This window comes from Orcinus orca, chromosome 15, assembly GCF_937001465.1.
Source record: "Orcinus orca chromosome 15, mOrcOrc1.1, whole genome shotgun sequence".
Lineage (NCBI taxonomy): Eukaryota > Metazoa > Chordata > Mammalia > Artiodactyla > Delphinidae > Orcinus > Orcinus orca.
Genome location: NC_064573.1, coordinates 24,245,276 through 24,258,948, shown reverse-complemented (window position 1 = coordinate 24,258,948; position 13,673 = coordinate 24,245,276). Strand labels below are relative to the sequence as shown.

Here is a 13,673-nt window from a genome sequence, read left to right as displayed (position 1 = left end):
CATATATGTACATTGAATATTTTCTCGCAATCATTATTCTTACCAGTGTCCTTGGAAGAGCAGAGAATTTTAATTTTCATTAAATCCAATTTACCAGTTAAAAATTTTTTTTTACTTAGTTAATAGGTATCTTTTGTTATATTTTACTGACTTAATCTACATTTCTTCCCTCTGGACAATAAACTGTACAGTGCGACTTGGCGACATTTTAGTGCCGATCACTATGTCATGCTAGTATAACAATTTATTTTGAGAAGGGTTTTAATGTTACTGTTGATCTTCAATAAATCTTACCAATATTCTTATAAATAACACACTGAAAATATTTTCCTAAATGTTTCCAATTAGGTATAGTGTAATGAATATGTTTGCTTTTCTACTAGGTAATTTTGAATTAAAAAGGAAGTTAAATAGAATTTTTAATACACACAGTGATATATTTTTTTTACTTCTTATCTATATTTCTGAAACTTCATTCTGTTACTACTATGACAGCTACTAGCCTCCACAATTTATTTATGCCAAAGGACAACTTTTCGGTGGGAGGGTGGTAAAGCTTGTAAGAACTATTCTAGCTTCAAATTATTTGAAATGCTGTATATGATTATGGTGTATAGTATTATGTTTAAATTTCAAGAGACAAAATTTAACGTAAAATAAGCTTGCTGCTTCCTCTGAGTTTTTTCTGCTTAGCTAAAGCCACCAGATAAAATATTTTTGCATTTTTATGAGTCATCTTTCAAATCATGTTGATATTGCTTTGATGGTCATGGTTTACCATATAAATCCAAAAGGTGAGTGGAAAATTTGTAAAATATTTAACTGAGAGCAAAAAAGCAATGCAATTTCACATATTCAAGAATTAAGGAGCCTTCCTTTGGCAGGCAGTTTTACTGCATATCTGTAGAAAGTATGACAAGAATACTTCATTATCTAATGATGCTACCTTGAATGCCATTTTGAAGATATAGTAGCATTAAAACAGGATTGTCATCTTACTGCTTCTGGTCAAGTAATCGCTGAAGAAGTGGTCATTATTAGATTGGGCTAGTCTGCAAAAAAGTTAATTGTAATAAACTAAAAGCATCTGTGCTCATCAAATATGAAGCACCTGTTGCATACTTAAGTATGACATTAGGTGCTAGGGATTAGTGGATAAAAAAGCATATATTTTCTGCCCTCATGGAGCTTAGAGTCTACTCTGAGAGAGACAGAGAGAGAAAGAACATGTGTGAGAGAGAAAACATAGTACAATATTAAGTATAACAATGGATTTGGGGATAAGGGAAAATCTGAGGAAGGAACAAGTGTAAGAAATACAGAGTTGGGGAAAGAACATTCTAGACAGGGAAGAGCATGTAAAAAGCCTAAAGATGGAAATAGGGTCAGCAAATCCTAGACAATAAAAGAACTGGTGTGGCTAGAGGATGTACCATCCTCAGGGCAAAGGGAATCCACTGAAGGGTTTCGAGCAAGGAAGAGCAGTAATTGGATTTGGAGTACCTGAACATGCTTGCTAGGTGAGGCATTAGGGGTGGGAGTGGGAGTGATAAGACTGGAGGAGGAAAAACCAGATAGGTTTTCTCAGTCTAGGTGTAAGAGAAGACAGTTTGAGCTAGAGTGGCTGGCAGTGGGCACAGAGAAAAGAAGGCAGATACTACTTACATTTTGGATACAGAAATGAAATGAATAGAGTCAGGATGGATGTAGGGGGTGAGGGAATGAAAATGCTGAAGATTTTCATGGGATGGGTAAAAGTAACTTGATGGATGGAGACACCATTTACTGAGATGGAGGAGACTAAAAGAAAAGGTTAATGGAGAAAGGTTAAGAGTTCACCTGAAAGATGGGGCCTGTGAGAGCTGTGAGTGGTGATTATAGCAGGAAGACGGCTGACAGTATGGGACTGGAGCTCAGAATTTCAGCTGGCGTTATCCATTTGAGAAGTAGTAGCACTTGCGTGACATGGAAAGTCATAGAAATAGACAAAAATGCCTACGGTAAGAGTTTAAGTGAAAGGAGAGGAAGACCTTAGGATCAAGCTTTAAGGAATTCTAATATTTTTAAAAAGAACCTAGAAAGAAATGGCAAAATGGTGGGAAGAAAGCCAGGAGTGTAATGTTACAGAAGCAAAGAGAAGGGTGTGGGACAAAGCTCTCTACACCTCAGCTCTGAGACCAAGCAAAGATGGTGGCTAGGTTTGTCAAGCTTTGCCCTCCTCTTTTCTCCAGAATGCACGGTGATGATTCATTCCTGTACATCTTGAGAAGAAAAAAGAAACCCCCAAATCTCCGGATCAGAACACATACTAATTTAGAATAGTGATTTAAAAAAAATTTCGCTGCCTATTGTTTATTCCTCCCAACTTTTCTGATCGGAATTTACCTGTCCTATTTTGATTTATACAGCACTGAGTACTAAGGCAATAAATCTTAAGACTGAACACCACATTACAGAAAATGGGATAAGCTTGATGACAAGATCAAGTAGTGAATATGTAACTCAAAAGGAAACCGTAATGGTTTAAGTGGGATAATACATTTCATTCATGCCACAGAAGTGGCACAAAAATCAATAAAGCACATAGCCACAATGGAATTATTAAGACAGTATCATATGCATGAAAAATTATGACTGTGGCTTCAGATATTTATTCATTACAAATTTAGTGAACAGCATACACTATGACAAAACTGTTCTACTAATTTAAAAAACCTCTCTTGAGGAAACTCATTAGAATATTATCTTAGATTTAGATTGAAGAGGCAATCCTTTCAAAGCAATAAAATGGCACTGGATGTGATTTTTTAAACCACGATATAAAAGACATACCAAATAGGGTAAAAGCACTCCTAAATGTGAAAGTTAGACAGAGAAATGACTTAATGTTGTGCTTAGAATTATAGACCCATTCTCAAAACGAAAAAATAAAGAATTAATAAAAATTCTAACATAAGCCATGGGAGAAATTTTCTGTGATCACAGATCAGGGAACTCCTATCTGTTCCCATAAATCACACTGCAAATCTTTGTCAATTAATAAAATGACATTATAATATGTTGGTAGGGGGAAAAAAAAAGAAAAGCCAAAGACATAGATTTTATTTGGGCAGTGGAGAGAGGGCACAGAAAAGGGAGAGAAGAAACTTACAATTTAAATTTGCATAATTAAAAAATTGTTTTTTAATTAATTTTGCAAACTTAATTTTGCAAAATAAGCAAATTTATTTTTAAAAGAAATGTCATATATATTTTACTAATGTTCCACAACTATTTTTATACATTATCTAGTTTTTGTCCACGTGTATATAATTTTACAGTTGTATTAACAGCAGTACATAACTTTATATACTTTTTCCACTTAACACTGTACCAGATGTTTTCCGTATTTCTACTCGTTTTTCCTTATAATATTTTTAATGGGTGCAAAATATTCCACTGAGTTGATAGGATATCGTTTACTTGTGGTTACTAGTGATTAATTAAAATTCTCAAATGCTCACTCAAAATTCTAAATTTGATTTCTACAGATGGCAATGAGAGTTGCTCTCAAGGCTTGTGTGGATAAACAGGAGAAGCTACCAGGTCTAAAAGCCTTCTAGCTTCATAAGGTTTGACTTAAGAGTAAGATGGGCCAAAATCAATACATTAAACTAAGAATAAATGTAAAGCCCTGCAGTTAGGCTAAAAAAAAATTAAATGTGCAACAGGTCTAAGGAGTTGTGTGTTCAGGTGAAAAAGATCTGGGAATTTTACATGAACTAAGGTGTGCCTGCTTTAAAATGTGTAGTTTGTCTTAGGACAAATTAACAGAGTAGAATTTATAACTATAATTCAGTTTATAATTTATATAGTTTTCATTTATAAAGGCCAAAATTATAAAGTACAACTGGAATATTACGTCCAATTCTGGGTTCCAAATTTTGTGATACGTGCTGACAAATATAATTATCCAGAAAGAGAAAAAGAGGGCTGAATAACCGAAAGCTGATTTGTCTCTGTAATGGTTGATGGAATCAGGCTATTTAAGTTAAAGAAAAAGCTTTAAGGGGAGTCATGACAGATGTTTTCAAAAACCGGAAGGCCTCTGAAAAGCAGCAAAGTTTATACATTTATGTGTTTCTCTCAAGCAGAGCCAGACCAATACATGAAAGTTACTGGCAGGCAGACTTCACATATGACAACCTTTCTAACAATGAAACAGCAAGAACCCTACCACCTCCCGAAGTAGGAAGCACCCAGAAGCTCTCTCTCAGGGATGCTATAAAAAGAACTCTTACACTGGAAAGAAGTTTACAGTAGAATGACTGAAATTTCCATCGCAGTGATTCGTGTTAGACTAAGGTAAAGTTCCTTCCTAAGGAATAGGCTTATATTTCTCTCTAGGGATTGAATTACATTTGAAACAGTCTGCATAACCAAAAGCTACTTGAGGTTGTGAACTGAGTCTGAGATTGCTCCTTTCAGACATTTGGCTTGGTTTATCCTTCCATACAACACAGTTGAAAGAAAAATCTTTCAACTGCAGGGACTAGATCACACTGACCACGTGTTACTGTGTATGCAGGATGTTCATCACTTGCAGATGAACATGACACAAAGGTGACCAGACGTCTCCTTTTATGCGAATCCCGCCCACATTCTGAAGTCTGTCCCAAATGGAAGCATTTCCTGTCCACTGTCTCAGCCTGCAAGTGGTGGATGTTAAGCCAGTGGGAGAGGAGGAGGGGCCCAAGGCCCTAACCTCTGCACTTGAGGAAAAGTAGACAGGGCCAGGCAGAAACTGGATGCCAAAAGACAGCACACACCTCTGATGCAAACGCCCTGTTACAAGATGAGAGAAGACGGGAGATGTCAGAGAGGAGACAGGCTTGCAAGGGGGCAGCATTTCAAAAATGCTACAAGTATTCCTGGCATCAGAATGTTTCCTTACCCAGGTACCTGGGCCTGACATTTCTTTACCAACGTGTCCTAAAGGCTTTTCAGTGCTGACGAGGACGTTGGATTGAAAAACAGTCCCTTTGGAGGACTGATGCTTTAAAACTCTGCTAAGAACACTGAGCAACCTCCTGAAGACGAGAAAGGACCCGGAGTAGGGATGGGCTGAGGTGGCCCTTTGAGCAAAGGTGGTGAATGAGGACGAGGAAAATGGGAGAGAAATGCTACAGCAACTCAGAAACTGAGGGTGGACTTAACTCTGCCAGGAATTGGCTGAAGGGGGCTTGGGAATCGCACGCTGCTTTCATTAGCCATGTGGAACCTTCATCTTCCTCCTGTCAACTTTTCACTTTTGTTCCTTCCTACTTTGTCTTCCTCATCCTTTTCCTTCTGTTTTCTTTCATCTTCCCAGTCGACTGTGTATTTCTGTCTCCTGTCTGCTCCTGTGAGGTGAGGGGTGTGACTCCAGAGCACAGTGGCTCATGGTCACACGTGGCAGATGCTAAAACCTGCTGCAACTAGTATTAATGAACAATGCCCCAGGCATGAGGTGCTATAAGATGTATAATAAGGAATAAGGTTCAGTGTCCACTCCAGGAGGCTCACAGTCCGGTAGGACGGATACGATGCACATGAAGACACACAGAAAAACAGAAGCACAGTGTGGTGGTAACTTTATGTGCCAACTTGGCTAGGCTATGGTGTCCAGCTGTTTGGTCAAACACTTGTCTAGACGTGGCTGTGAAGGTATTTGGGTGTGTGATTAACATTTATAATCAGTTCACTTTAAGGAAAGCAGATTACCCTCTGTAATGTGGCTGAAGGCCTTAACAGCAAACACTGAGGTTTCCTGAGGAAGAAGGAATTCTGTCTCAAGACTGTAACATAAAAATCCTGCCTGAGTCTCCAGACCACTGGCCTGCCCTATGGATTTAGGATTTAAGACTGAAACATCAACACCTGAATTTCCACCTAATTTCAGACTCACCCTAAAATAAGTCTCAACTATTCTCTCTCTCTCTCTCTCTCTCTCTCTCTCTCTCTCTCTCTCTCTCTCTCCACACACATACACCCCTATTGGTTCTGTTTCTCTGGAGAACCCTGACTAGTACACTAGTAAACAAGGGCAAAGGCAATTATGGTGTACAATTCAGAGGTTCAATGATTAGTAGCTGCTCTCTCCATTCTTTGAAACCAGACAAGTTCTGTCTCCAGGTCCAAAGAGTATTCACTTAACTGATATTCACTCACTTTATAAGCCAGTTGAAAGTCACTGGCTTTAGTTTGATAAATTCTCCTATATTATACACATAAGAGTTGATCTATTATTCCCACTTGCTTTTCTATCTGATTTTTTTTCATTTCTTGAAAGTGTCGTTACTAAGAGTCTGACCAACATCATTATGAGAGTCTAAAATTTTTCTGCTACCAAGAAAAGGATCTGTCACCTTAGCTGTCACATTGTCTTCAATTCCTAATAATCAAAGTGTTTTCACTTAGATATACTGTGTAGTCTGAAGCTTTCCTATGCGTCTTCACCTGAAAAGATCTATTTTAATCCTAAATGCTTGCTCTTTTCTAGAAGGTGGTCATGGAGTTTTTTCCGTCTTCCTCTAAATCAACTGGCAGCGAAGACACTGCCTTCAGGCATCATACTTGGCTAACAGTATAGTGCTGGTGTGCGTCATCTCTGACTTACAGAAAATCTGTGTTAGAAATGTCAACTTCAAGTACAAAGCAGTAATGTCATACTGCCCCTCTACTGAACAACAGGAGTTGATTTTCTGATACTTGAGATTGATGGCTTGTCTCTTTCTTACTGCTCCCATCTCCATTAAGTTTAATCTAGATTCATCTATGACATGTTGCAACTTGCTGATTTTATAACCCCTCTGTATGTAAATGAAATGAGTGAGAAATACAAAATCCCAATGAATAATTTCTACCTTCTTATAAAATCAAACCTGCTCAGCTGAACGTGCCTCTATCAAAACACGGGTGCAGCCTCACAGCCAGCTCTCAGCTATACGAGCAGAGCAAGAGAGAGACCTCAAAATTCATATGTAATTTCATATATAAACCAGACAGAGCCCTCCCAACTATTATAAGTTAAGCCTAAAGATTTCCAAATGAAGCAAAGTAGAGAAAAATTCTGTCAAGTTTATATGACAACTATGTGGCTAAAAGCTTTTCTCTCTCCCATGAATCATAACAAAGTACTTAAGACATTTGTTTAAAAAAAAAAATCCCAGCCACTTTTTAAGAGAATTATTTAGTATCACTTCAAATATAAATTTCCTCCTTCATCATTTAATTGACATGTATCCCATTAAAGCATGCAATTACCAGTCACTATACAGCATGCAGCATGCAGTAAATGGACAGCATAGGTTAATAACCTGGAAGCATAGGATCTGAGAATGTGAGAGCAAGTTAAAGACAAGAGTTCCTCTCCATTGTCACTGAGGGTCGAGAAGCAATGTTGAAGCGTAGAACAGTGAGAGTGGGGAAAATACAGTTTGTCCAACACATAAACATATCTCCGCAAGTGGCGGCAGGTATAACTGAAAGACAAGGGTAAAAGGAGAAAAACAGAAAGAGAGGAGTTTTCCTTTGAAAAAATAAATCATTCTCAATGACCTCAAAGCTTTCTGTGTATTTTCACTAGGTGGTGCCCAAGAAAAAAACAACTGTAAAAGAGAATATTAAAAAGATTAAAAACAAGAAAACCACCTGATTTTTTTAAAAAATGGACAAGACCTAAGCAGACACCTCACCAAAGATTTACCGATGGCAAATAAGCATAAGAAAAGATGCTCCACATCATATGTTATGAAGGAAATACAAATTAAAACGAGATACCACTACATACCTATGAGAATGGCCAAAATCCAGAATACTGACAACACCTAATGCTGCCAAGGATGTGGAGTAACAGGAATTCTCACTTATTGCTGATGGGAATGCAAAATGGTACAGCCACTTTGGAAGACAGTTTTAGTTTTCTTACAAAACTAAACATACTCTTACCATATAATCCAGCATTTATGCTTCTTGGTGTTTACCCAAATGAGATGAAAACTTATGTCCACACAAAAACCTACACATGGATGTTCATACCAGCTTTTTTCATAATTGCCAAAACTTGGAAACCATTAAGACGTCCTTCAGTAGGTAAAAGGATAAATAAACTGTGGTACATCCAGACAGCGGAATGTTATTCAGCACTAAAAAGAAATGAGCTATCAAGTCATGAAAAGACATGGAGGAAACTTACATGCATATTACTGAGTGAAGGAAGCCAATCTGAGAAGGCTACATAATGTATGATTTCAACTCCATGACACTCTAGAAGAAGCAAAACCATGGAGACGGTAAAAAGATCAGTGGTTGCCAGGAGTTGGTGGGGAGGAAGGCAGTGCACAGTGGAGTTTTAGGGCAGTGAAACTCTTCTGTATGATACCATAATGGTGGACACATGACATTATACACTTATCCAAACCCACAGAATGTACAGCGCCATGAGTGAAACCTAATGTAAACTATGGAGTTTGGGTGATGATGATGTGTCCAAGTAGGTTTACCAATTATAACAAATGTATCACCCCTGGTACAGAATGCTGATAGTGGGGGAGGCTAAGTGTAGGGGCGAGGCAGGGGTATATGGGAATTCTCTGCACAATCTGCTCAATTGTGCTGGGAACCCAAAACTGTTCTTAAAGAAAAAGTCTATTTAAAAGGAAAAAAAGATATACTGACAGAGGGAAAAGTCTCAAACTATCATGTCATTAGATAACCATATAAAATTTACCTTGGTAGAGCAAAGAGACGTGAGATATTTTCTCTTTGCAGTATTACAAATACATTCCTGGAAGATAGGTAATACTACTACAGCAATGTGGAAGATGCCATGGTAGAGGGAATACTAGGGGTCAGAAAACTTAGAAATCTAGATCCAGCCCAGCCACTGGCAGCTTTATAACAGCTGGTACTTGATCTAAGTCTCAATTCCACAAATGCAATATGAAAGTAAAAAGTTTAAATTACTCCAAAACTTTGAAGTGATATTATAAAAAGGTAAAATAGTAAGAATTTTTTATTATTATTATTATTGCCAGAGCAATTTCACTTGTATCACATTTCAGACCACTTAAAAACAACAAGTTTGAAAGAGGAAAATGCCAAGTCAATCAAGGTCAATTAACTAAATAGTGAATACATCAATTGATATGCCTAGACTATTTGTCTTTGAGAACCATGTCTGAAAAACCATACCAAAAGTCTATCAAAGTTCCTAAGGAGGCAACGGTGATTTTTAAAGTGTGGTGGAACTCAAAATAAAACTAAGAGACTGAAAGATTAGAAACAGGGAAATTTCCACAATGGACAATCCAATCATCCAACCAACTAACCAATCAATCAACTAATAAGCCAAGCAGTACCTACTATCTACTGCATGTAGGACAGTGCTCGACACTAAGGACAGGATGAGGAAGAAAATACACACAATTATTACCCATAGAGAGCTTACAAGATAGAGGGAAAGTAACAAAATTCCACCATAAACTGTAGAATTTCAAACTTCGAACTGCAATAAGCACTCTAAAGGAAAAGTACAGAATGCTTTAGAGGAGTAAAAAGAGGAGTAAAATGGGGATCTCCTTGAAATGTGGAGGTTGAGAAAGGGCTCTCACAAAGTGAACTTTAAGCTGACATCTTAAGGAAGAATGCAAGTTAGCTAAATAAAGAGTGTGGGCTGGGAGGAGGAGTAAATTAAAAATCTATTACAAATAATATATGAATGTGGCAAAAAGAGTGGGCTCAAAATTAATAGCCTTCCTCTATTCAAAAAACAATCAGTTTTTTAAAAAATACCATGATTCCATTACAATGACACCAAAAAATGATGAAGTATTCAAGAATAAATCAAAAGTTATGCACAAATATGTATGAAGAAAGCTTTAAAATGGTAATAAGGAAAAATTTTAGACTCGATAAAATGGAAAAAAAATTTTTTAGACAGGAAACTCTAGGGTTGTAAAGTCACCAAATGTTCATATGTTAATCTAAAAATTTATATCCTCACAAATATCAGTAAGATTTTTTAGAAACTAGACAAGTTAATTCTAAGGTTCATATAGGAAACTGAACATTTAAGAAGAGCCAGGGTGGGGGGACTTCCCTGGTGGTGCAGTGGTTAAGAATTGGCCTGCCAATGCAGGGGACACGGGTTCGAGCCCTGGTCCGGGAAGATCCCACTTGCCGCGGAGCAACTAAGCCTGTGCGCCACAACTACTGAGCCTGTGCTCTAGAGCCCGCAAGCCGCAACCACTGAGCCCGCGTGCCACAACTACTGAAGCCTGTGCACCTAGAGCCCATGCTCCGCAACAAGAGAAGCCACCACAATGAGAAGCCCGTGCTCCGCAATGAAGAGTAGCCCCTGCTCACCACAACCAGAGAAAGCCCGTGCGCAGCAGCAAGACCCAACGCAGCCCAAAATAAATAAATTAATTTAAAAAAAATGGCCAGGAAATTCTGAAAAACTAGAGTTATAAGATGGGATTAGCTCTGCCACCTATTAAAAAATACTCTAAAGCGACATTATCGGAAACAGTTTGGTATAGTGCATGAGCAGACAGAACACCAGAATAGACTCAAATAGGACAGGAACCTAGTATAAGATAAAGGTGGCACTTTAAAACAGAAAACCAGATAAGTTATTCAATAAATGATATTAAGTTAACTGGGTAAATAACTAGAAAAAAAATACAGCTGACTTTCTACCTCACCTCTTAAAATAAATTCCAAGTTGATCAAAGCCTTGAAAGAAAAACACTACTACAAGAAAGCTCAAAAATAAACCATACACCTGAGAGTCATTTAAAAATAAAGACATAAATTTGACCACACAAAAAAAGGAAAACATGAATGGAGGAGACACTTTTCACTCTTTACCTTTTGTACTGTTTGCACTTTTTGCCATTTTCATGTATCACAGAAATAAATTAATAACTAATTAATTTTTAAAAATTTAAAGGGGCACAGGAGTGATACTTTCAATCAGAGGGAATATTCTAAAGCAGGGAGATCTAGGCGAGTTCATGGATCTGAAAGAAGTTCAGTACAGCTGCTGTAACAGTGAATACATGGTCAAAGGTAAGGCAGGCGCATGCAGGCTATGTGCTATTTTAAAAGATTTATCCTATCATGGAAAATTAATGAAGGGATTGAACGGAGAGCCACTATATCTGATTTACATTTTTTTAAATAAATTTATTTATTTTTGGCTGCATTGGGTCTTCATTGCTGCACGCGGGCTTTCTCTTGTGGAGAGCAGGGGCTACTGTCCTTTGTGGTGTGCAGGCTTCTCACTGTGGTGGCTTCTCTTGTGGCAGAGCATGGGCTCTAGGCACGCGGGCTCAGTAGTTGTGGCTCGCAGGCTATAGAGCACAGGCTCAGTAGTTGTGGCACACGGGCTTAGTTGCTCCACGGCATGTGGGATCTTCCTGGACCAGGGCTCAAACTCGTGTCCCCTGCACTGGCAGGCAGATTCTTAACCACTGTGCCACCAGGGAAGTCCCTGATTTACACTTTTTTTTTTTTTGATTTACATTTTTTAAGATACATTTCTGCAATGCAAAGATAAAATTGGAGAGGGGCAAAAGTTGAAAGATAAAACTAAACAAGGGCAGGAGTAGAAAAGCAAAGAACAGTAAGAAGCTACTGCAACAGTTCAGGCAAATACTGCTGATGGCTTAGAGGACAGGTACAGCAGAGTAAAACCAGTAAAACCTGCACACTGATTGGAATGGGGGACGGTGCCAGTGTAGGAAGATATCAAGAATGACTCCCTGATCTCTGTATTAGGAACTGAATGAAAGTAAACTTTCTGAGATAGGAGAAACTGAAGGAGAGACAGGTTTTATGGAAAAGATCATGAGTCTGGTTTTGAACATGTACGGTATCAGATACTGTAGTTGTGAGATGTCAGTAAAAGTTGGTATATGGGTAAGTTTGAAGCTAGGAGAGGTGTGGACTAACTAACCTAGAGATACAGGTAGATAGAGACATAGAAACACAGATGGAAATCAAAACTCTGAGAGCATGTATGAGATCACCTATAGTCAAAGTGATGAGACAGAAGCACGACCCAGAAGTTACAGCCTTGCCAGGTGAGCGAGGGAGAGGGAGAGGGAGAGGGAGAGGGAGAGGGAGAGGGAGGGAGAGAGGGAGAGGGAGGGAGAGAGAGAGAGGGGAAGGGGGGGGGAGAGGGAGGGGGGAGAGAGAGAGGGAGGGAGGGAGAAAGAGAGGGAGGGAGGGAGGGAGAGAGAGAGGAGAGAGAGGGGAGGGGGGAGAGAGAGAGAGAGGGAGGGAGAGAAGAGAGAGAGGGTAGGGTGGAAAGAGGAGAGAGAGAAGGCGGGGAGAGAGAGAGGAGGGGGGAGAGAGAGAGAGGGAGGGAGGGGGAGAGGAGAGAGAGATGGGGGGAGAGAGAGGGGAGGGGGGAGAGAGAGGGGAGGGGGGGAGAGAGAGAGAGAGAGAGAGAGGGAGAGAGAGGTAGGGAAGATGATAATGAATACTAAGTGGTAACTAGAGTGGCAGGAAGAAAATCTAAGAGTGTTGTCAGAAATCAAGAAAAGGAGTGTTTCAAGGTAGCCTTGGTAATAATACACCTTTAAGATAATTTCCAAATATGCTAAATAAATAATAAACTTTTCAAGCCATATGATTGAAATAGTTAAAAATATTTTTATAAACAGAGCTACTGTTCAATTTAGAGAAGCTCCTTCCTATTAATTTAATCATCTTGAAATATTCTTCATTATTTTTAATAGAGAGTGAATGGAAATAGCCCAGGTGACCAGCAGCCATGTGACAGATGTATTCTCATTGCGTGAGAAATCCTTTAGCTTCATACTTTTAGCTTACAACAACAACAACAAAAAAAAAACCAAGAAATGAACAAAAAACAACACAACTAGCTTTTTGGAATTACCTTTTAACCACTTACAACTCTATCATGAAGTCTGTCTGAATATTTTCACAGCAATTGTAAAAATGGTAAAAAATGAATTCAAAATTCAGTAGACCCTAGACTTTGAAATTGCTATTTTGAATTCAGCTCAATCTGTAGTCCTTAAATATAAATCAAGGCACAGAAAATTGGCTTTTAATTATATTCAGTTGTCATTATTAACTAATTTTTATGAGCATCCACTGGATAAATAATATTTATTGGTTGCTGAACGAGACTTCAGTTATGAAATTATTTTAAAGGCATGCAGTCTACGTAAAATTAATAAAATGTTTCAAAAGGTACAAATATGAAAATGGATAAAAAGATATGATGTTGTATTTACTTCAGCATTTTACACAAAAGAATACCTTCTAATCATTACTGAAAAAGTTATATGGCGTCTGATTGAAATCTTGCTGAGACAAAAAGATCAGCATCTTGGTTACCTTTTTCTAGATGCTCTAATTTTTGAATATTCTTAGAACACAGTGATAATATTACTTACCTTCCATGAATGGAACAGTATAATATTTTTTGATGAGCAGAGGTTTACATTAGGATTTTTAGCAGTCGCTCATATTAAGCTGGTGACCAAATGTAACGCATTATAGGACAATCTTTCCAATCCTTTATTTTACAACTGATCTTTGGAACTTAAATTAGGAAATGTCATCTTGCAGTGCTTGGTTTCATTCTAATATGTCAAGCTAATTTTGAATAT

At 38.1% G+C, this 13,673-nt stretch overlaps 1 protein-coding gene across 4 annotated transcripts in view; it reads right to left on the bottom strand.

Moving 5' to 3' along the window:
• Positions 1-13,673, bottom strand: part of DYM (dymeclin) — a 375,320-nt gene that overhangs the window by 159,328 nt on the left and 202,319 nt on the right. For 2 of the 4 annotated variants that reach the window (XM_033421381.2, XM_049697847.1), the window contains exon 14: positions 7,338-7,502. The exons of the other annotated variants lie outside the window; for them this stretch is intronic. In XM_033421381.2, the coding sequence (XP_033277272.2) occupies positions 7,338-7,502 (165 nt within the window). The remainder of the gene's footprint in view (positions 1-7,337; positions 7,503-13,673) is intronic. 4 annotated transcript variants of the gene reach the window in all.